The sequence below is a fragment of the Cucurbita pepo genome, chromosome 1 (genome assembly GCF_057944985.1).
Source record: "Cucurbita pepo subsp. pepo isolate OVF chromosome 1, ASM5794498v1, whole genome shotgun sequence".
NCBI lineage: Eukaryota > Viridiplantae > Streptophyta > Magnoliopsida > Cucurbitales > Cucurbitaceae > Cucurbita > Cucurbita pepo.
The window spans coordinates 4139265-4163000 of record NC_141798.1 but is presented as its reverse complement, the minus strand read 5'-3'; the positions used below and the strand labels follow the sequence as shown (position 1 = coordinate 4163000).

At 32.6% G+C, this 23736-nt stretch overlaps 2 protein-coding genes across 5 annotated transcripts; one reads left to right on the top strand and one right to left on the bottom strand.

The window, feature by feature from the left end:
• Positions 1–524: 524 nt before the first annotated feature.
• LOC111798014 (PHD finger protein ALFIN-LIKE 7) lies at positions 525–6413 on the bottom strand. Of its 2 annotated transcripts, none has more exons than XM_023680981.2 (5): positions 6068–6413; positions 5874–5906; positions 3630–3858; positions 1225–1354; positions 525–1117 (listed from the first exon to the last, which is right to left on the bottom strand). In XM_023680981.2, the coding sequence occupies exons 1-5, from the start codon at positions 6162–6164 to the stop codon at positions 839–841; spliced, it is 768 nt and encodes a 255-aa protein (XP_023536749.1). In that variant the 5' UTR covers positions 6165–6413; the 3' UTR covers positions 525–838. The 2 variants fall into 2 exon arrangements, with proteins under 2 accessions (XP_023536749.1, XP_023536741.1); XM_023680973.2 differs by having other exon boundaries at positions 525–1120; positions 6068–6409.
• Positions 6414–8945: 2532 nt separating this feature from the next.
• On the top strand, positions 8946–16309 carry LOC111798002 (yacP-like NYN domain protein). 3 transcript variants are annotated; one of them, XM_087127757.1, is made up of 11 exons: positions 8948–9349; positions 9530–9574; positions 9660–9728; positions 9809–9933; positions 10046–10206; positions 10376–10445; positions 11561–11615; positions 12030–12113; positions 13184–13222; positions 14826–14872; positions 16059–16309. In XM_087127757.1, exons 1-11 carry the CDS (start codon positions 9179–9181, stop codon positions 16162–16164), a joined length of 972 nt encoding a protein of 323 aa, XP_086983883.1. In that variant the 5' UTR covers positions 8948–9178; the 3' UTR covers positions 16165–16309. The 3 variants fall into 3 exon arrangements, with proteins under 3 accessions (XP_086983886.1, XP_086983883.1, XP_023536706.1); XM_087127760.1 differs by lacking the exon at positions 14826–14872 and having other exon boundaries at positions 8946–9349; XM_023680938.2 differs by lacking the exon at positions 9530–9574 and having other exon boundaries at positions 8949–9349.
• Positions 16310–23736: the final 7427 nt, after the last annotated feature.

Below are 23736 nucleotides of genomic sequence, written 5' to 3'. Positions count from 1 at the left end.
GAGGAGAAGGATGAAGTTATGTGATAGGTAAGAGCATTAAAATAGACAGAAGAAGACACAGCAGCAGAGGCCACAAGGTGTGTGCCTGAAGTTTGATAGATGCAGAAATTAATGAGCAAAAAAGCCTCAATAGTCACACCTTGCAGACAAGCATTCACTAAACAAAACAAAACAAAACAAAGCAGGACTTGACTTGACATCGCCCCATTGTCTTCTTAAGTTTGTTAGAGATGATATTAAATCATCCAAACCAACAAACAAACAAACACTTACAGACATCTCTAAATGTATCCATTTTCCTCTCTCTTTCTCTCATCCAAATTGCCTCAAACTTCTTACACAAACAGAAATTTCAACCTCAGCCCCTTCAACCAACAAGCATAAAGGCAGATCCAAATCACTGTCATTCTAGGTCCTCCTCCTTCAATAGCCAGCCTGGTTGAAGAACACATTAAAAAACATGATCCACCACTCTACCTATCCAGTTCTTCTACAGGCATTTAATAGGGGGAAAAAAAAAAACATGAACAAGAGGTTGTTTCTGAGTCTGATTCAATTTGGGATGTGGATGACAAATATTCATAACTATTCAAAGAGAAAACCACTAATTCTAGAATTAGACAGAAGAATAACACAAGTAGGAAAACTTGAAATTCCATCCCAATTCACCAAATCTGTCAACTGACTTTAACAACACCATATTTTAGCTTTATAATCGTAGTAATAACACAAGTCTCGGAGTCGTCGTGCTGCCTGCTTTCTTCGTTTTTTTTTTCCCTTTTCTTTTTCTCCCTTTTTTTCGTTCCCTGCAACTATCTTCAACTTTCAGATCCTAAATTCAAACCCTTGCTCTCTTGTTACTGCAACTTGGACACTTGTATTGTTTGATATGCTCGGCCTTGGCAGGTGTAATCTTCACACACTTTCCATGGAACCATCTTTCACATACATCACAACAAATCCAGAATTCATCGTTGCCGTAGTTGTCCCCACAAGCCCCACATGTTGCACCCTGTTCATCATCTTCTTCTTCCTCCTCGTCTTCCCCGCTATCTTCATCCTCTTTTGGTGGTGGAGACATCTTAACTCCCTTGCTATGGGACTCCAATTGCCTAGACTGCTAAAAGACAGAAAAGAACAGCAGGATTTATGTATGGCATGAGGTTGCAGCAAAAGAACAGAAGAATAATGTTCAACTAATTATGAACTTCGGAAATTTCTTACCATCTTCCCACCCGATTTGCTTTTGCTGCTATTGTTATGAGTGGCAGACTGTTCTTTTGACTGCTTACCATTTCCACTTACAACTTCAAATACACTCGGGAGATCGTTGATCATCTGGAATAGCCTCTTCCTGCAATGTCCAATCTCAATCTGAGTCATGTCTGTCTAATACCATGACGAAAATACAGTATTGGCATAAAGGAAGTCAAATTTTCAGAAATAAAGACCACAATTTTCTCCATTAACGATGGAGGAATTTTCTGGATATTTCCCCTACTTTCCTAAACACAACACGTTTCATCTACATTATTGCCATATGGTGAAATGACTATGCCAGAAGACATTGAACAGAAATCCAACTAAAATAAAAAATAGCTTATTATTCCACTGAAGCAGATGACCTTAGTAGATGAGAAGGAATCCAAATGAATACGACATGGCAAAAGTGAGATCAAAATCAAAACATGCTTAAAGACGTCACAAGGATCCCGTAAATTTCCTGACATCCGTAGAACATAGAAACTTAATGTGCCTACAAGTTACAACATTAAAATAATTTCGAGAATAAAAACCTTCACAATTTCACAAACCACCAGGTTCAAGCAACAATGACACAGACAGGTCAAAAATTTTCGTAAGGCTTCTCTCACTCAGCCGCTTACATCAAGTATTGGGCTGAACTAGAGGTAAACATTACTTCTGTAATGATCATTAAGCCCCTCAACCTATACTCTAATAATTTTGACTGTGACTCTGTAAGAATATAAAAAGTTCACCTAAAACTTCATTAAGAAATAATAAATTTCTCCTCTTTGTCAACACTTATAGTCTAAAATGAGTGATGCACAGTACAAAAGGATGCCAGACCTTAATCGTGTAATTCCATTCCTTCTTGTAGCATCATTCAGATTTTTTTGAGAAAAAGAGTAAGAAAAGATAAGAAAGAGAAAGAAGTACATGCACACCAAGGAATAGCTTAGATTTGACTTATTCAGAATCCATTAAAGAAAGTTTAGGTATTTTTACCGAAAGAAGCATGGGCATAGGCATAACATGAACAAATTTTAAAATATATGATATGATCACGACAAAGACATGTATGTTAAAGTGCTAATATGTTTCAGTGATTCTCAAGCTAGAACTGGATTTAGTTTAAGCTATTTTCAAAAGAGAGTCAACATAATAAGAAACTTGAAAATCATTTTCATATGCCAAGCCTACCTCTATAGATAACTGGTTAACTATTTATAAATAATGGTTTATGTCACGTGTAATGCATGTCTTAATTAGCTAGTTAAAGTAAGTGACAAAATGAGACAGCACAGCAGAGACTACAAGGTTTCCTTGAAAAAAATCATTGAGGTCATGAAACAAACCCGAGATTATGAGCATCAAAAAGCGCATGCAATACAATGCACTAAAGAATTGTTGAAATGATAGCATGGTAAAAAATGGGTATAATTTTTCTCTGAAGAAAAAAATAATAAAAGATAAGCAAAGTGGACTGCAAGTTGACTCGATGTTGAAGATACTAACCACTCCTGCAAGAGACCTTTCCCAGGATACTAAAGCTTTCTTTTTAATAAGAGGAAAATGCTAGAACTAAACAAATAAATATGCATAAAATTGGTAAAACTAGAGGATACTTGAAGTTAACCAAGTATTTTCAAATCTAAAAATGAGTAAACCCCCATCTTAAACTGGAAGAACCAAGAACAACAGAGCATTCAAGGGCAAGGATACAGTTATCCAAACAATTCAAACCACAGACTCCTGTCTACTTGGAGAAAAAATATAGTTGCATCAACAACAGGGGAAAAAACATATACATAGATCCAACTTGAAACAAACAAAGTTCACACTCAACTCTGAACAAGTAATTTTTTTAAAACGATAAACAAACTTTTCATTAAGAAATGAAAAGATATAAAAAGTTCCAGGAGTTCTTCTGAAAGATCATCTGTTGACTGCTAGATTTTGTGAAAGCACACTTCTGGTTATTTTGTTAGAGCCTCCCAACACACAGACACATCCTAAAGTAAAAAAATAAATACGGAGGAGTAACTTATCATACAAAATAATTTGAGCCTTATGAGTATGAAGCATTGTTAAAGCCCCTCCACTACACTGTTTTTCCAAAAAAAAAAAAAAAAAATGTTCAGACGTGACACGCTAGAACATGAACAACTAGTGAAACCTCATTCTCTATCTCCATTCACAGTTAAATGTAAAATTGTCCTTATTACATTGAAAAGAGAGATATGTGTGGTGAATCAGAGCCAAATTTCTTTTATTTCTTTTGAATTTTATATATATATATTTATAAAAGTAAAAAGACAGCAGCATTAATGCTGAAAAATGTCTTATAAAGAATTCATAATGGTCACAAAAGTAATGTTGCAAACCTTTCATTCTTCCCAAATCCAAAACGAGCACCAAAATAGAATGCAACAGCAAGCAACCATGAATCACTGTGAACTGCAACCAGCGATAACCAATCTTTCTCCTGCATCCCATCCCTCGCAAAGTTTATGCCTAATGCTGGTTCCGGGAGCTCAGGGGGCACCTCCTCCACAGGCAAGTTAACTTCCCACGTTTCATTTGGAAGTCCATAGAGACACAGGTTCTCCTTCTCTATAAGCATGACAAGAATTGTCTCGGACAAATATAAGAAATTCTTTCTTTAATCCTCAATACATCTCAAATTAAACTCAAGAAAACTTGTATTACACTATCAGATATTTTCAGCTACAAAGTAACAATTAAAAGAAAAAAAGGTAATGTGATCAACGACAGGATAGTCAGCCAACATGACATCCCTCAAGATGCCAATCAAGGTTAACCTCCATATTTAGAACTGAGGGTGTCCAGAAAGTCAATATTGGAGGACCACTTTCAACTGCCCGTCCATGTCATATAGTGAAATCATCTCATTCATTCAGTAGAAGAACTGGGGTGACTAAGTAGAAGTTGAACATAACATGATTTCAAAATTGTAAGATTTTAATTGGAAGAGGTTGTCACCGTAATAATAACTGTAATATAAAAATGATAAATAATATAAAAAAACGTAACATTGGATATCAAGTTAAGGTTGATGCAGCATTCCACTCATGAAAAGAACTCATTACCTCAGTATAAAATATTAGCATTACACGAAGAAATTGCATAATAAGAAATAAGCCAACCATCCCACCATAAATGAATTAAATCTTCATATCAAGATAAAAATTGCATAATCAGTGCGCATGGTAGAAGATAGAATCTAGGAGATGGATTACCCTCCACTACATTTCAGGTGAGGGGGAAAAACATGACCTTCAAATCAATACAATTATATCATCGAACTTCATTCTCAATGAAGGGAAGGAGAAAGGTAACAATTAACAAAGCAGGTGGTTGGATTAAATGGTTGAAGAGAAAGTTACAATTTGTTAAAAAAAGATTTATTTAGTTCTCATAAATGCTAAGCAAACACGAAAGAAGATGAACAGAAAGAAATTTTCAGATTTAACAAATCTATAACTATAAACATCATAATGAATGTATGCAAAATAGGTCAACAGAAAAGGCAGAAGTAAAAGAATCCTATCCACCTCTTCAGAACTAGCCTTAAGTAGATATAGTCGCAAACAATGAACTCCATCAATATAATAAATAAAACGAGGAAATGATAATTACATAGAGAGCTCCCCACACGGTACATTTTCTAAAGATTTCTTTTGAATCAGGCAAATCATGGATGTGGACAGAAAAGGAGGATCAAATGCATTCATATAATAAGTTTTACATAAAAAGAACTTTGGGAGTGAAGAAATAGCAAAGAGAAGGGAAAATAAGAAGAAAAGATTCCAAAAACGACAATACCCAAAGCACACATCCAATTCAGTCATGGGAATCGTAGTTTCAAATTTGTGTTGTCATTATCCAAAATGTTACTTATAGAGGTGCAGAAACCAAGGGAACATAATTAGAAGTTAAAACATCCCGTGTAATGCACTAACAAAATAAAAAACAACCAGTTAAATAGATAGACATATATGCAATATGTTTCACTCTCCAACCTCCCATTTATGAGATTCAAAATTTGTGACTGTGTGAGCTCATTCACTTGTTATTGAATATCCACCGTAATCAAATTTAGCCAGTTACTCGAAGCATTTATTCTGTTATTCTCAGCTCTACCCTAAGGGTTCAAAGAGCGCATAAATATCTCCAGTTCTACCACAGCCCAGGACCCCAAATACTTCCAAACAGCTGAATTTAGCTATGAAGTTAGGAGAAAACAATCGTCAGGCACATCCCACGCACAGAAGAAATATTATTCAGATAGACTTGCAACATTAAGCCTCAAAAAAACACCAGTTCGATGTAGAGAGCTAGCTAGCAAATAACAATGTATTAAAAACATCAAAAAAAAAAAGAAAAAAAAAAAAGAAAACAATTCAGTAGCAAAACTAAAGATAAGACAGTTTTAAAGAGACACGCCTAGAATACTTCATCAAAATGAAAAAACAAATTCAACCCACTGAACAAACGGAATTCAAGACCACGAACAAGCGCAAGAACTAGAAAATAGCGAACGATACATTTCTGAACACTAATTAAGACAGACATCAAGAGAACGATAGAAGAGAAAGAAAACCCACCAGGATCGCACTGCTGATAAAACTTCTCAACATCTGCAAAAACTCAAAGAAAAATGAAAAAAAAAAAAAAAAAAGATTAAAGTGCTGGAATTCGTACAGAAACAACTACACAGTCAGCCAACATCTACCACGAACAACACAAACAGAGTAAAGATGAAGAGCGGAAGCAGGAAGAAGAAAAAAGATGAAGAGACCCGCGGTGAGGGCTTTGATCAAGCCGGCACGTCTGCCTTTAAAGTCGCTGTAGACCTCATCCACTGTACGGGGTATTGGGTGCGGCATTCCCTCCATTATCTGTCTAAAACGAGCCGCGAACTGAGAGAATTAGGGATTTCAGTATGGATTCAGCTGATGAAACTGCAAATTTCTTCAGAAGAAGAGAGGGAATTGAGGTATGTAACGAGTAGTTGAAGCAAAGAAGAAGAAAAATTGAACGGACACTTTTAGGGTTTGTTGGTTTTTCAATGTAATAATTCGACAAAGAAAGAGAGAGAGAGAGAGAAGAGGAGGGAGAATGTCAGTTTATTTTCAATTTACTGACGGATACAGCCGGTAGTAATTTGATGGCTAATGTTTTGCTATTTGCTAAATGACAGACCATTAAAATATTTTTTTAATATTTCCATTTTTTTTTCTTTTTCTTTTTCTTTTTTCTTTTTCTTTTTTTCCTTCTCGATTTATAATAATTCTCAACCTTCTTCTTTTAGAACAAAATATTCCTCAACCTTCCACAGTTTTTAATAAATTAATAAATATTTTGTCTAATAAAATATTTTTAAATTTTCTAACATTTCAATCAACCTTAACTTTTTTTAGAAAGAAAAATCAAAATATTCTTAAATATTCAAATTATATATTATAATATATATATTATTACATTCATTTTAAATGAAAATCATTCAAATTTTAATTTAAAAGTTTCATTAATATCTTTAATTTTTAAAAAAATAATCATAAACTTTTGAAAATGTTATGATTATTTTTTAAAAATTAAAGATATTAATGAAACTTTTAAAAATAGCCTGTGATACTTTTAAATTTTTAATAAATTATTTTAAAAAGTTATTTTGTTAGTATATGCATGGAAACCATTTATCTACGGTATAGATCATTTTTCAGTCTAACATTTCATTCCTTTTTTTTTTTCTTTTTTTCTTATATATTATATTAAATAAAAATAAAAACACTCATTTATTATTAACATTTTCAGACACAAATAGTCAATTTTATTTTTCAAGTTGATTTTTTCTTGAATCCATGTAACTTAAAATAAATTAGATAGTGGGTATTGAAGATTCTTAAATTTAAATGAGAGTATTTGTCTTCTTTATTTAAAGTTTTAATATTTAAAATGAGAAAAAATTTAGAGATTGAAGACAAGGAATTCCAACTGCAACATATTTCTATTTATATTCATATCTTTGTTTTCTTTTATTGTTGATAAGATAAGGAATCAACTACAAGTGGAATAAGATTCGGATTAACTTGTTGATCGAATATCTCAAGGCAAGAACATTGTTTGAGATTCGAATCACTCCACAAGCAAGATCGATCATGTCTAGCTTGAATGATTCTTGTTGATCAAATATCTCAACGCAATAACACTTGATTGAGATTCGAATCACTCCACAAGCAAGATTGATCATGTCGAGCTTGAATGATTCTACATGCAACCTAAACTACACAGAATTACAAAGAAACTGAGTCATTGGCTAAAGAAGAGCACAAATGTTTCTTTTACTGTATTTTTCAAATCTACCTACAAATACAACATACATGGCTTTATATAGTCTCAAAATGAAACTAGACATTCCGAGAGTTGTAACATTCATACTTAATGGCCATAATTAACCATTATGTAATTGTAAATTAAAAGTCTTAAAATACAAAATGAAAATAAGTGTGTGAAATCCCACATCTCTTTAATAGACGTAAAACGGTGAGGATGATGGCGATATGTAATAGGTCAAATCAGACAATATCTACTAGCGGTAGGCTTAAACGGTTATAAAGTGCGTGTCACAGTTATCCTTATTCCAAGTGTATTGCATGTAGTGGCTGTGTGTTAGATGCCACTGTCCATTTTGTTCAAATCATGTTTATCAAATCATGTTTATAGTGGTGGAATGTAATTTCCAAATTCTAGCATTTTTCATGCGTAATTAGGTCTTTACTCTTTTTGTTAATACGAGGGTTCAAAATCATGTTTACACTTTTCATGGCTAAAATATCACAAAATATATTAAAGCGGGTGTGACTAATTGGCAATTATTTATACTCAGTTATAAGCCACTAAAGTTGTGGTTGTTTCTTATTAGCTTTTAGCTTGTAACATTGTTTTTTTTTTAAATCGTTCTCAATTCATTTTCTCGCTCACGTTTTCTAAAACATTTTTCTCAAACATGACTCGAGCCCCATCATACATCAAGGATTGTCGGCAAACTTCAACTTTTGCACGACTGACTTGTTTATTAAATTAGAATATAATGTCTGTAAGACAACCTCGTTGAGAATCGTTTGAGTTTCACATCAACTAAATAAAAGGAAAAAAAAATAAGTATGTAGGTAAGTGACACTATCTCTATCGGTATAAAACATTTTTTAGAAACCAAAAGAAAAGTTGTAAAAGTGTTCTGGTATTTGACGTTGGTGTACAATTTTATTCAGGTTCGAGATTCAAATCTTTGATCTTTGTAGTAAAAATCACAAGAACTATATAAGAAGCGGAAATACAATCACAAACATTTATCTTATACTATTTTGAATTTCAATGTAATTTATAAACTTTTCACATATTTATTAAAGTTTTATTTACCCTTTTTATAGTGGGCGAGAAAAAAATTACCTATACTTTAGCCAGTATTTATTTATTTATTTATTAAAACTCATAAAAAATATAATCGTTAAAATTTTATTTCATCCGAATAAATTCGACCTCACATTTATTAAACTAAAAAATATTAAATATTGTAATTTTACAAAAAAAAAAAAAAAAAAAAAAAAAAAAAAAAAAAAAAGAAAAAAGAAAAAAAAAGAAGGAAAAATACAATAGAGAATGTCAGGATGATGTGTGGCTGATTTAGCGACTGCCATACCATCGTCTTCCCGCGATCACCTAAAACGGAATGAAAGACCACAGAGAAACAGCGACTGCATCTGTGTAAGTGGAGAAGTTCAGCCGGAGCAGTGGCGGAGCTCAGCCTGGGAAAATTACCGTCAATATGTGAATCGCAGGGATCGCGACGAATTCTTTTGCAAAGTGAAAGTCTCTGTTGTCATGGTGGTTTTTTCTTCAACTTGAATTTATGGAGGTCGTCGGCTCAGTGAAATTGTTTTCATCGTCACCAACGAACACAGTTTCAGGCTTGTGTTACTCTCCCTCCTCTTATACTTCCTTGTTTTCTCCCAAAAAGAAGAAGAAGAAGAAGAATTTCCTTGTAGTTTCCAAAAGCAAAAAGCAGCCACAAAGTCCATCGGTGATTATGCTTCCAACTATTTTCATTTCTTTGCTCCAATTCAGGCTTACTTTTGTTGAAAAGTAGCTAGGTCTTCTGCTTTGCCGGACCACAGTATTTGTAGTTTGTACATTCATTATTCACTTGGCGATAACTGATAATCTGCGGTCTAAGTTTCTGATATTATTTTATTAAACACAGTGCTCCGCCATTTTTGTGGATGGCCATTTGTTGGAGACCGTAGGGGTACACTAGTTATGCGTGAAAATCCGGTTCTGTTAACCGATAGATTAATAATTTTGTACAAAACCTAACTGGCTTTTAGCTGCAGGGTGATTCTGATCCTCCGAGAATTACGTCAAATCTGAAGCAGAATTTGCAGTTTCTGAAATTATGGAAGGTATGTCTGGTGGTTCTGCTGCAACATTTTCAACCAATTCGAGTATTTATAGTGCTCTCTCATATTACAAAGATCTTTAGGACTTCCAAAAGCGAAAATCTAGCGCACCCAAGCCTGCTACTAGTTACCGGAAGAAGAAGGTAGAGAAGGAGGACCTCCCCGGAGATACGGAGCTTTATCGTGATCCCACATTGACTCTTTACTAGTAAATCTCTTTTTAAGAAATTTGTTTCATAACATTTTGCATTTCAACCATGACATAATTGGAAAGTTGCTGGGACGAGTGCTGCTCTTAATGTCTTTTATTTACCTGACAGTACCAACCAGGGTATAGACAATACAGTTCCTGTCTTGCTGGTTGATGGTTATAATGTGTGTGGCTATTGGGTGAAGCTTAAGAAGCATTTTATGAGCGGGAGACTTGATGTAGCCCGCCAAAAGCTAATTGACGAGCTTATTACATTCAGTATGCTGAGAGGTTTGCGGCTTGCCCCTTCTTTTCTTCCTAAAAAACGAGTCCTGATCCTTGGGTTATAGACTTGTTGGTTTATAGTGTAGATTTTCCTTAATGTTTATCGATTTTTATGGGATACTTCTTTATTGTTTTGTTGCCATTGTCCTCGATTACATACTTGAAACATTTATAGAGGTGAAAGTGGTAGTTGTATTTGATGCGATGCTGTCTGGACTCCCGACACACAAGGAAGACTTTGCTGGGTAATTCTATGATCTACAATGTAGCCTCTTTAATCTATATAATCTTATGTTTGCTGCTAATCTTTTGTCAGTAGATGTGCATTTGGGATTTGGTGTTCCTGTGGTTTATATTTGCAAGCTCAATGTCCATGAAAATAAATTAATAAATTTGGGAGACAATGAATTAGTTGCATAAGAAAAAGGGATATCTGCATGGAAGATATAGTTCGTTTAGATGGTTTATGAAACGTAAGTCAGGTCTTCTGCAGCATTAAACCAATATCAGCTTGAAGAAAGGGTGAAAGAGCTCCTATCTTCTTCTTCAGGCGTTTTTCCTAAAAACTTTCCATTTATGCACGATGGAAAAAGATGGTTCATATTTGTTTAGTATGTTAAGTGTAACTATGTATAGATTATTTCAGACAAGTTAGAACTCAATACCTTAAAAGACGACTGCAAAAAAAAAAAAAAAAAAAAAAAGAAGATTTGTTTTGTCTTGATGTTTTCATAGACCTTCTCAGTTCCAAGTGCAGGAAATTTAATCAAGAAACACTTTCAGTTTAAGACTTTAGACCTCTTGATGACCACGGGGATGAGGATATGCCACACCAAGGGCAATGAAAATTGTCATGGAATGTGATACTCACGGTCTTATATCAATGGGGCTTGAAGTCTTTTTTGGGGACTTCTTGGTGGGCAATCCCAGTCTCCTATTGGGGAAAGTCCTACTGAGGGCTTATCTAATGGTTTGCATAATCACGGAAACTTTCAACTCATGAAAGAAATGCATTTTCAAAGTCTTACTTTTACTTTATATTAGGTATAAAATTGAATTTTTTTATTGCTGATTGTTTTGAGTTTGATATTTCAAGTCCGCTTAATCTAAAAGAATAAATAATTTTCCTTTTCATATTTAGTTAACAAATATAACTTTGAGGATGCTCTTCGATGTGTGTTGTTAATGCTTTCCCTTGGAAAACAAGCACTTATTGTGAGAATGAATTATGCTTCAGGTCCTTATTTCCTAACGTGACTTTTTACTCTGCATACTTAGCAGCCAAATTGTTCAATAGAAGAGAGATAAATCTATTTATTGGCTCACATAAGTACTTAAAATTGTATAATCGTTCTTGCAGAATTGATGTGGTTTATTCAGGTGAGTCATGTGCAGATACGTGGATTGAAAAAGAGGTAACATAAGAGTTCATGAATAAGATCCTGTAACCGTGGCAAAAAACAATAGAATAAAATCTACTTCTCCATGTAAAGCATGTATCCTAATAAAAAAATGTAAAAAGCAAGTTGCAGTTTGCTAAGAAGCAAGGTTATTGTGCTTGTCTTGAAAACTTATGGATGGGGATTTGTAATATATACAGCTGGTCCTTCACTCTTGACCTTTCAATTTGAGGAGCGGTTTGAATGAGAAAAAAATCTTGTACCAATAGATTTGAAATCACGTCTATAATTTGCAATGAGCTGGTTGCTTTATTTCCCGTTCTGGTCATCAGATTTTTTTTCTTTTGAAAGACCATGCTCGATGTCTTAGAACATTATCTTTGAAACTCTTTTGGTTTTTCTTATCAATATCTTTTGCTTGAGTTGCAGGTAGTTGCCCTGAGGGAGGATGGATGTCCCAAAGTTTGGGTAGTGACTTCTGATATCTGTCATCAGCATGCAGCACATGGAGCAGTATGTTTTCCTTATTGTTTGGGTATCACTGTGTCGTGCACGAACCTTTTCTGACATGGACAAAGGATATAATTTTTTTTTTTCTGATATGTTTAGGACTTCTCATCAGTTATTTAGATTGTTCTCTTTCATATTTGTTAATTCGTATATTTGTTTTTAGATAGAATATACTTTTGGTTTTTGGGATTTGATCTTAATTTCTATTTGGACTTTTGGGTTTTCAGAACTTATACTTTTTGTCATGGATATTTGAATTTATTTTTTTATTTGGTTTTTGAGATTGCAAAAGTGATATGTCTGATCAAATCTGATTTTTAATTGGTTCTTATAGTTTGAATTTGGCTGCTAAATGATTCCTTAGTAGGGTTCGCTGGCAGTTAAAATATGATGACTAAACTTTACTGATATGTATTTTTTTTTTAAAATGAGTTGAATACTTTTAATCATTTTTTTTTTCAACTTAAGGACTAATTAGAAAGCAATTTCAAACTTCAAGGACCAATTATAAATCAAAATCTCAGGGACGAAACACGTCACTTTTAAATCAAGAGCTAAATAGAAATTAAATTCAAATCTCAAGTACCAATAGTGTAATTTACCCTTTTATTCTTATTTCACACCAGGTTGTGCTAAACTGTCAACCATAAGGGTCATTCCTTACGAAAAGAGTAAAAAAAGAAGAATATCGTTGACTTGTCTTTCTTGTGGTCTAAAGTGGCAAGCTAGAAATTTGGATAGATGACTTTGAGGGTGTAGATACCAATTATGCTAGTCACCTATTTAAGATTTACATATTCTCCAGTATTTTGGACCTATGTTACTTCGTCTGAACAATCCTGGTAATTAGCATATATTGTTGCTCCACTATTTGAAACAGAATATATTGCTTTACTATGTTTTTTTCATCTCTCTGGATTTTGATTTTCCTTTTGTATCCTAAGATTATTATTATTATTATTATTATCATTATTCCTTTTTTTTTTCTTGCATGTAATTTTGTATTTATTGTTTCGTTTGGTTGTTAAGGCCACCATTCTATTTATGGCTGAAAAAACTATGTTGATTTTCAGGGAGCCTTTATTTGGAGTTGCAAGGCCTTAGTTACTGAGGTGAGAACAATCTAATTTTATTGGGCGCATTCTTGTAGATTTTGGTGAGAAAATATCAATGTATTCACTGAACTCTCAGTTACAAGAAGATATAATTGGACGGAAGATACATAAGAGAAAAGCTAGCTAAAAAAGGGCCAAGAATATTAGCTAATAAAACGCGAGGTAAAATAATTCCAAGAATAAAATAAATCTACATCCCTTCAAGCTGGTTTGTATATACATATACATACAAACGAAGCTTGAAGTTAAAATCATCAAAACTTGTCCTTGATAATGCTTTAGTGAGGACGTCGGCCTTTTGAAGGCGAGATGAAACATAATTCAATTCCACTATGTTACTAATGATCTTCTCAGTATGAAATGACGATTTATCTTTGTGTTTGTTCTGTAATGATGAATGAGGTTCTTTGCAATGTTGATGGCTGATTGACTATTGCAAAATATTTTGACTAAATTTTGGTATTAATCTTCAGCTCTGTCAAAAGTTCCTTCACGAATTTCCAAGGAAGAGCTATATATGCAACTTTTGGACTGCTTCTTGTTACAGTGACTTCTTTTTAACTTCCCCTAGTGACCCAGTTCCCCCAAACATAGGAGCAATAGCTAATTGTAGATCTTCGGTCAATTAATTCTCTCAATGAGGGGGCATGAAAGAAGAAAGGAGGATACCCCTAAGGTGAAGCCCCGATAAAGAGGCCAAGTCCCGACTCTGTTTCCAAAATTAATAATAAGCCTTGAAACTTTCGAAAATTTATTTTGACAATGTTGAAAAGAGTGTCCAACATTGTAGTTAACATGAGGCAGGGTGGATGCAGTGGTTTAGGCTGCTGGGGGCCTTAAGGTTTTCACGAAGCCTGTTCCCCTTGCAATATTGCAAGGAGACTGGCCTTGTCCATTTGACATTTAGGCATACATAATTTTAGTAGGTTTTTCTAGTGGAGTGTTATATGTCGATTATCATAAGAACATCTGCTTTATAGCTTCACATGAGTTAAACTACGGCTCATTTTGGCACAATCTTATGATAGAAACCAACTATATTGAAATTTAAAAGATAATGGAACTACAATGCAACTCCCCCTAGTAGTCGAGGTACTCGGAACCTTCCTTTCTTGAGTTGCTGCTCAAGCCAAAACCACGGGACAATTGCCTACCTTTCTCCTTCCCCACTCCCTCTACTTTTAATAAGCTACCACAACAACTTCTCTATCTAATTACTAATATACCTTTAATACTCTAATAATATTCATAATTTCATCCTAACGGCATTCCTATCCTCCTACCTTTTTTATTCTTTACTTGTTTATATGGACGATGGTAATCAAATGCTCTACCCTATTATCTTGTCTCAAAAATCTGGCCTCACGAATTATTTGTGCGTTCTATATGGCGAAGTTATTTTTGAATTCAACCCATCTAGTTAAGAGTAAAAAGGTTGTTACTTATGGAGCGCATAGCAGAATACTAAGACAAACTTGCTTTCCGTTTGTTTAAGCACAATGAGAGATGTGGATGGATTCTATTTTTTTTTCTACATGAACACAGTAATACTAGCAATGCATGGCACGTTATAGTTTATATTTTATTTATGTGACTGTAGATAAAAGCATCAAAAAAGGAGGTTGAAATGATGTTGCAAGAACACAGGTATGACTATTCAAGATGCAAATTTTACAGTATTTATGCAGATGAAATATAATAGGTTAGATGTTACCCCTAAAATCTGCTCCCATTTCTAATTTGGTCTATAAAATTTCAAAAACTTAATATTAGTCCCTCAAGTCTTAACAAGTTTTATAGTTCATGATGTGGAAATGTCAATAAAATTGAGAGAAATAAAGGGTTAAAAGCATTTCCAATCGTTAGAGAAGAAAGTAAGGAAAGATTATGGGATATCTTACTATTTTCTTTTTAACATTTACTATCGTAGATGTCTGGCTATTAGAAAATGAGTTGTCATTTTTCACTACGGAACTCATTTCAAAACTTGAGGATCAAGATAGAACTTTCTGAATTATAGGCCAAATTAGAAACAAGATTAAATCTTCATGAACCAAAATTATATTTTAACCAATATGATAGTGGGAGATCTTAGTAAAAGCTTTTGAACATTTAAGATTGTTGTTTTTGACTATTAGACAATGAGTTGTCACTTTTTCATTACAGAAATTATTTCAAAACTTGAGGGATTGAACTAAAACTTTTTAAATTATAAACCGAATCAGAAACAAGGATAAAAGTCTAAGAACTAGAACTATTTTAACCAATATGATAGAACCTTAGGTTAGATATCTTCTGTACAATGCTTTTGCCTCTTCACTTTTCTGAATTTCGTTCAAGTTGTGATCTTCCTCACACCCACTTAGAAAATGAGTTCATTTCAAAACTTGAGGGATTAAAATTTAACTTTTTGAATTTATAGACCAAATTAGAAACATGGTTTTTTCTCTCAAGGACAAAAACTATATTTTAACCATTATGATAGAAATTTAGGCTTTTTTCCTTTTCAATTTGCTGAATTTCCCTCAAGTTGCGATCTTTCTCCTTGACAATAGAGTGTATTTGATTCCCATCCTCGAAGCGTAAATGCCCAGCCCTTCCATCCTGCAAGACGAACCTCGCACTTTATACCATCCATATAAACCTTTAAGATCTCCCTACCCTCTAATTGGTGGGATCACCAATACTGTTATTGTTCAATAGCGACAATTGTTACTTCAACGCATTTACAGACTTGGAAGTTGGAATGTATTTTAGCATTCTCTAACATGACATATCTTTTAATAAGAAGAGTGGTGGCAACTACCATAAATATCCTGCTCTCGTTTTTCAGATCGACATCTTTCCAGGGGAAATTGTTGAAGCATAATCTCGATTCAGAAGTTGTCAATGCTCTCAATGATCTGAAAAGGAAGCTAAACGAAAATGAATCGAAGTAGATGGGAAGTTTATTTGTTTCTATACTTGTTTTCTCTAACTCCATTCTTTTTACTTGATTACCTCATGTTCATAGTCATGTCCGAATCTGTTTCAACTCATACCTGTTTCAAGCTGATTAATGTAAGGATGAAATCACATTGTTTCTTTTTGCGTACAAATCCTCTAGATTTCTGACAGAAAACAACCATAAGTTTGTTGATATGCGATGAAGGTCTAGGTTCCCTAGCCTTTCTTAGTTCCAGGTGTAGGATCTTTATTTCCCAACAATAAAGAGAAACGTAGTAGTATTCATACATGACATGCTTTGCATATTTAAAATGTAGGAGATGGCACCCGCGAGAAGGAAATAAAAGAAGCCAGCTTTCTCATCTGTCTGCCTTACCGTTTTTAGAATGGCTTTTTGATTTGGCTTTGGCCCATTATTTAATGAAATAGAGCTACCACCACCGCATTTGAAACTCATGAGTTAATGAAAAGTACTGGTCATTTATGTTGTCGGGTTTAAGAGATTTTATGGAAAAATTGTGACTATCTATCTTGTGCAGAAAGTTATTCCAGAAAATAGGATGGTTTTTGACGTGTTTGATAGCTGGTAAGGCTATAAATGTTGAAGATGCTACCCCAATTTATGTAATTTTGTGCTTTCAATAATTTCAAGATGCTTTAGGGGATGATTGACTGATACTAAAAGTACGAGTTTATGAAGTTTGGGATTGAGAATCTTAGATTTATGCCCTCTCTATTTGGATTGTGTAAAGGGATTAGTTATGTAATAGCCTAAGCCCATCGTTACCAGATATTATCTTTGAGTTTCTTTAAGGCTTTTAAAAAACGTGTCTATTAGGGAGAAATTTTTACACCTTTATAAAAATTGGTTCGTTTTTCTTTCCATCCGATGTGGGATCTTGCAGATATAGATTAGTCTTCTTAACAAAAACAAGTTCAATCAGGTTTTGAGTTGAAATAACTATCTCAATCAAAAATAGGTTCTCCATTACGAAACAATACATTATACAATCCAAATCAAAATCAACCAACCAACCTATAAAATCTAAGGTGGAAGGAGATGCTAATCACATCAACCACAAGAAAAACATAAAAGACAAATGAGGAAGAAAAATCATAAGATTTGAAGAAAGAGAGAAAGAAAGTGAAGGGAATCACATGAAGAATCAAAATCAACCAACCAACCTATAAAATCTAAGGTGGAAGGAGATGCTAATCACATCAACCACAAGAAAAACATAAAAGACAAATGAGGAAGAAAAATCACATCAACCACAAGAAAAACATAAAAGACAAATGAGGAAGAAAAATCATAAGATTTGAAGAAAGAGAGAAAGAAAGTGAAGGGAATCACATGAAGAATCAAAATCAACCAACCAACCTATAAAATCTAAGGTGGAAGGAGATGCTAATCACATCAACCACAAGAAAAACATAAAAGACAAATGAGGAAGAAAAATCATAAGATTTGAAGAAAGAGAGAAAGAAAGTGAAGGGAATCACATGAAGAAGGTTGTAGGTTATATGTTTAAAATGAAAATGTGGGATTTTATGAAAGTCAATGAATGGCAGAAAAGCAGAAGAAGAACAAAAGAAAAGGGAACAAAGAATGAATCACGGGAAGCCTGTCTCACCTCCCCCACATTTAAACACAGCATATGCATATGAAAGAGAGAGAAACTGAAAGGTACAGATTATACAACAAACAATGAAAACAAAACAGAACAGAACAATACACAGAGAGGCTTAGAAAGTGAAAAACAAAGAAAGAAAGAAAGAACACGAAGCAGATTGGATTGGATTGGATTGGTTGGTCTGGTCTGGTTGAAGTGTGTGTGTGTGTGCGCGCTTTCTAAGATCGAACAAACATTTAATGTAAAAGTCAGAAGGTCAACCTATTGTCAGAGTCAGAGTCAGAGTCAGAGTCATGGTCCTGGTCACACCCTCCTCCTCTTCTATATCCCTTCCCTTCCCTTCACTCTCTTTTCTGCTCTTCTGTTTGTGTTTATTTAATTCCACCGCCGCCGGTGGACCCCTCCCCCCTCCTCCGGCCATCGTCCTGTCCAGGTAGACCCCCGACCTACAACTGTTATTAAACTACCTCAAAAGTCTTCCTTCTAACTTCTTACATAGGCAACATTTGGAAACAATTTTTTTTAATATCTTTTTAACTTTTTATTTTTTCTAACGGTTTACACTTAATAGGGCTCATTTAAATCCCTTCAAACAAACGGACCCAATTCATACCATACCCAAATATTAAAGACTTAAATACATCTTAATTGACACCTTTGTAACTGTTTAAGCCCACCGCTAATTAGCCGATATTGTTCTCTTTGGTCTATTATGTATCGTCGTTAATCTCACAGTTTTTAAACATGTTTATTATAAAGAGATTTTTTCACACCCTTATAAGAAAATCTTAGTTTTTTTTCTCTCTAACTAATGTAGGACATTATCTGCTATCGTGGGTTTGGATCCTTACAAATCTATTAGATACAATTTTTAAATCTAATCAACCGCTCCTTCCTTCTCCACTCCGCCCTTACCACGGTGACCCCGGTCCATCCGAGTCATCTCGACCCATTTTGTCCTTTCTTTTCAACACTCTCTTCCACTCCACTCACTCCACACCCAAATATCTCACACTACAAAACAAACACACACACAAAAAAAGAGAGAGAGAGAATTAAAGAGTCGGCAGCGAAATAAAGAATGAGAGACGATGGCCGGAAAGTGGCGGTTCGTCGGGACTCAAGTGGTGGATAGGAATGGGCCACGCCTGAAATTTTGGATTGTGATGCCTCAAACAAACACCACCAAAACATAATGACACCATTCCATTTCTTTTTGAATACAGAGAAGACCAAGTCCATATGCCCCTTAATTAATTAATTAATTAATTAATTATTATTATTTATTAGTCAAGTCCTTCTCCATATCCTTTATAGCTTTACCAAACTCCACCGTTTTTCTCTAACCCTAATTTACTCTAACAATCCAACAATGGAACTACTTCACTTCAATTCAATTCAATTCTTTCTTTGACCAACTAATTAATATACATATCATATCCCTCTCCTTATTCTTTAATATTTCCATGACCCCACTTGTTATTTTATGTACAACCATGGTTTAATTTCTCGAAGACCAAATCGTAGACTTTCAATCATATGTGTGTATCGATATACTAAAAAAAAATATAATCATATATGCATAGAAATGACTGGCACAAGTCACTAAACCAATTTGATCATAGCTTAGTAGATAAAACATGAATTATCATCTCAAAGACCAATGGATAATTGATTCTCAACGGGTTAAAACGTTATATTTGTGACTAAGAAGACAAAAGTTAGAATCTTTATCTTCAGTTCCACTCGATCAAAAATGGGTCCGATTTGGAATTAGTGATACTAAGATTAAAAATTTCCACTTTTTTTGTTTTGTTTTAGTGGAGGTGAAAGAAAAGAATTGTTTTTTTTTAATTTGGGTGTCAAAAAGTTTTGATCTTTAGATATTATTTATAGTACTTTTTGAGTAATTAAGTTTTTGAGGGGAAAAAAAGGATTTAACTAAAAGAGAATATGACAAGACATGACGACAGCATTTGGATTCTTAAATATTTCAAACATTCAACCTGAGATATTGAGTTGAGATGTCCTCTCTAACCTCTCCCCCCTTGCTTCAGTTACTTGTCGAACAGGGCAATTAACCATCACTTTCTTCCATCCCTCAACCTTTTTTTTTTTTTTGTCCACTCTCAATTTATATAACATGCGTTGAGAATCCAACTCTACGGAATTTTGTAGGTCGGAGAGTCTAGATTTGTGTAGCATGATCGAGAACAAAGTGAATTATACATAACCCGAAAGTCTTAAGAGTTCGAGTTCAAAATTTGTAAAAAACCACCCAATAGTTATCGAGATAGAACACGAGAGATAAACAGTGGTCGACGTGCTTCACTAAGTTCTGTATCAATTTGTCTGTTTGTGATTGCAGAGTCTATCTTAAAATCACCACTCGCTGCTCATTCACGTTTGCATATTTATCGAACACATACATACATATGATTGTACGTTTCAACTACACGTAAGATAAAAGTCACTTGAATTGTTTGTGTATGACATTGTTTAAAAAGTCGTTCGTTCAATTATTGTGTACACATTCTATCAATTTTAGTTTGGTGTATAATATTTATTAGCCAACTCCATTCTTGAACTTAAATGAACCAAGACAAGATGGATATTCAATATATAATCATGGGCTATTTTCTTATTTATTTATTTATTTATTTATTTTTAATTAAAAACAAGATAAGCTCTTTGTTTAATTTGAAATATTAGGTTAGAAATTATAACATTTAATAAAATTAAAAGTATATAACCAATAAAATTTGAATATTTATTGAAGCTATAAATAAAGTAATATATTAAATATATTTAATTAGTGAAAATAATTTAGTTCATAAATTTTAACTTTTTATTATTAAATTCAGGAAAAATATGTAAAACTTAAAAGAATAATTTATTTTGACTTTAGGAACTAACTTATAATTTCACCAAAAAAAAAAAAAAAAAAAAAAAAATCCTTACTTGATAAAGACAATCTAGTGTGATGGACAATGTTGAAATTATCATAAGATTAGGATATTAATTTTTAAGTCGAAAAAAAATCAATAGTTGAAAAAGGGAAGATTTGATGCTGTCTAATTAAAAGAAAAAAGATAAATTTTGTAATGTTATGAACAAAAAAGAAAAATTAAAATAAAACAGGTAAGAAATTATCGTCTTAATATGCATCTATAAAAAAAAATTAGAATATATGATGTCAATAAAAAATGGCGAAATCTTAAATTTTCTTATGAAATTGTATAACAATTATTTAATTGTAATCGTTCATGTCCACCGCTAGTAAATATTGTCTGTTTTGGCTCTCGATTTGAAAATGTATCTTCTAGAAAAAAGTTTAAACACCTTTATAAGAATGTTTCATTCTTCTCTCCAACTGACGTGGAATCTCACATTAACATTCTTAACATTTCTTTGACAATATTTACTATATATTGAAAATATCGATGTTCGAAGATCTTGATAAGAATATAAACGTTTCTAGAGATATTTTAATCGAGACTAAAAAAAACATGAATGGTTGGGTGGCCAAATAATGCATAGTATAACAATACCAAGATAAAATCATAGCCATGCAAAAAAAAAAATAAAAATAAAAATAAAAAAAAATAAAAAAATACAGACCTCCTCCTCCTTCTCAGATTGGTCGGTGATTTGTCCCACCTTAAATTTTGTCTTTTTTTTTTTTTAACTATTTATTTTTCCATCTTTTCGCTTTATTTTCCTCTCCAATAATGCCTTAAAAAAACAAAAATTGTGAGGGAAAAAGAAAAAAAAAAGGAAAAAGAATTGTTTAATTAATGGATTGATTAAGAAATTAATAAATTTTCAACTAATCCAAAAAGAGACATTTTCCTTCCTTTTTGTTTTTATTCTTAAGTCGTCACAAAATTCATTTACTTATAAACAGATAGAAGGGTCGGTCAAATTTGTACAAAAACAAGATTCATGAATATTCATTCATTAATTTTAAATCTATTTTGCTTTTTATATAATCAAACTAATGAAGGATTATTAACGGGGTTTAAAAATTATAATTAAAAGAACGTGTAGATTAGATTAATATTTAGTCATATAAGTCAAATTAGTATTCTAAATGGTATGATTTAATCACTTAATTTTTATATAATTTAGGTTGCTAGCCTTAGCATAGGGTTTCTCACCATTTCTCAATCTTTGACAACTCACGTACCATAATTTTATTTTAATTTTGTACAAATTAGGATTTTAATAATATTAAATCAAATCTAACATGAAAATTCAATTTAATTAAGCGGGAGGTGGGTGAAATTTTTACCTAATTTTCTACATTTTAACAACTATATTTATAAAATTAACCTCAGTTGAAAACTGTTATACCGTTTCATTGTCAACTTGAATATAATTAAAGAATATAGCAGAAATAAGACGATTAATTTATTTAACCATTAAACTATTAATTTTTTACGATATGATTTTATTTTCTAAAAATAAGAAAAAAAAATTGTGATTATCCTTGGAAATTAGGTGGCGATTAAATGTGGTTTAATTAGTAAATATTTTGTAATTAATAGTATATGAATGCAACGAAATCAAGACATAAAACAAATTAAAAGTCAAAATGAGGTTTCTCGAAAGTATTAGCGTTATTATTATTATTTTTTTTTTGGATTTTTCTTAAAATACAAAATAGGGGATTTAAATAATTGATTATAATTGAACTATATTTCTATTAGTGATAAATATTTAATTTATTTTGAAATGATATAATTATAATTTTCTTATTTTGCCAATTATTAACACCAATAATATGTAAGAAATTGATGAATTAAGGTGCAATTAAATAATTAATTAACCCTAATTAAACTATTAATCATTTAATGGAAAATGAGAGGAGAGAGAAAGAGTAAAGGATAAATTAGCTACAACTTAGTTGTAAAATTGTGATCTTCAATCAATATGAAGAAGAGAACTCAGTCACGGGTTCCTCTTGACTCTCTCTAAATATATATATATATATATATATATATATATATATATATATATATATATATTTTAATGAATAAAAAAATAAATAATTATATGTAAGCTAATGTAGCTGTGTGCGTCCCACAAACCATACATAATTTCATGAACCAAATGTAAGAATAGCTCCAAAAATCAAATACTATCTTTCAAATTTTGCAAATATAATCTTTTATTTTTATTTTATTTCATTATTATATTTTAAATTCTTGTTTATTTATTTTAAGGTATTATATCACACTCGAATAAAGAATAGACACATGAATCAATTGAGACTACATTTGAATGAGAGCGATCATGATGATAAGTAATAAGGTGCACCTTTTTTTGATGACTCAATTATAAGAACTAGACATTTTGATTTACTTGGAACAATTTTAGATTGGGTGAATTTGTAAAAATTTTCCTAAGATGCATGTGAGTGAGTATAAAACATCATAAAAGAACTCATGTTGATCTGTGGGGATAATCTTGACTCTTAGAAGTAAATAGTAAATAATGTGACTATATTGTAGAGGATGCAAGAAAATGCGGGAGGTTGAAGGGGTAGGACTCCCCAAGGTAATTTCAATAATAATAATAAGAAGATATTAATATTAATGTATTTTAAAGTTATTTACCACAATTCTTCATTAAACAAATAGAAAAAAGACTAAGTTCGCACACTTAAACTATGTGTTATTAAGATTGAATTTATTAATTAGTTAAAACCAAAAAAGGAAAGATAATAATTTATGGGTTAAAAAATAAAAATAAAAATAAAAATAAAAATAAAAGTTGAAGGCGGGGAAGAAAGATCCAAAGAGGCGCACCGCTGCGCCAATGGGCTATGCCCACCCTGTCCTCAGCCTGAAACGTCATTTTCTCATCTTAAACCCACACCTCACCTCTCCCTCTTTAACTTCCACAATACTACTTTTTTTTTTTTAT

Bases quoted from the DNA above. Each gene is read 5' to 3' on its own strand.
- LOC111798014 (XM_023680973.2), bottom strand. From the start codon at position 6,164: ATGGAGGGAATGCCGCACCCAATACCCCGTACAGTGGATGAGGTCTAC. The intron at 5,907-6,067 runs GTCTCTTCATCT...GAGTTTTTGCAG, and splicing joins GATCAAAGCCCTCACCGCGG to ATGTTGAGAAGTTTTATCAG. The intron at 3,859-5,873 runs GTGGGTTTTCTT...TCATGCTTATAG, and splicing joins TTATCAGCAGTGCGATCCTG to AGAAGGAGAACCTGTGTCTC.
- LOC111798002 (XM_087127757.1), top strand. From the start codon at position 9,179: ATGGAGGTCGTCGGCTCAGTGAAATTGTTTTCATCGTCACCAACGAAC. The intron at 9,729-9,808 runs GTATGTCTGGTG...AAAGATCTTTAG, and splicing joins AGTTTCTGAAATTATGGAAG to GACTTCCAAAAGCGAAAATC. The intron at 12,114-13,183 runs GTATGTTTTCCT...GTTGATTTTCAG, and splicing joins AGCATGCAGCACATGGAGCA to GGAGCCTTTATTTGGAGTTG.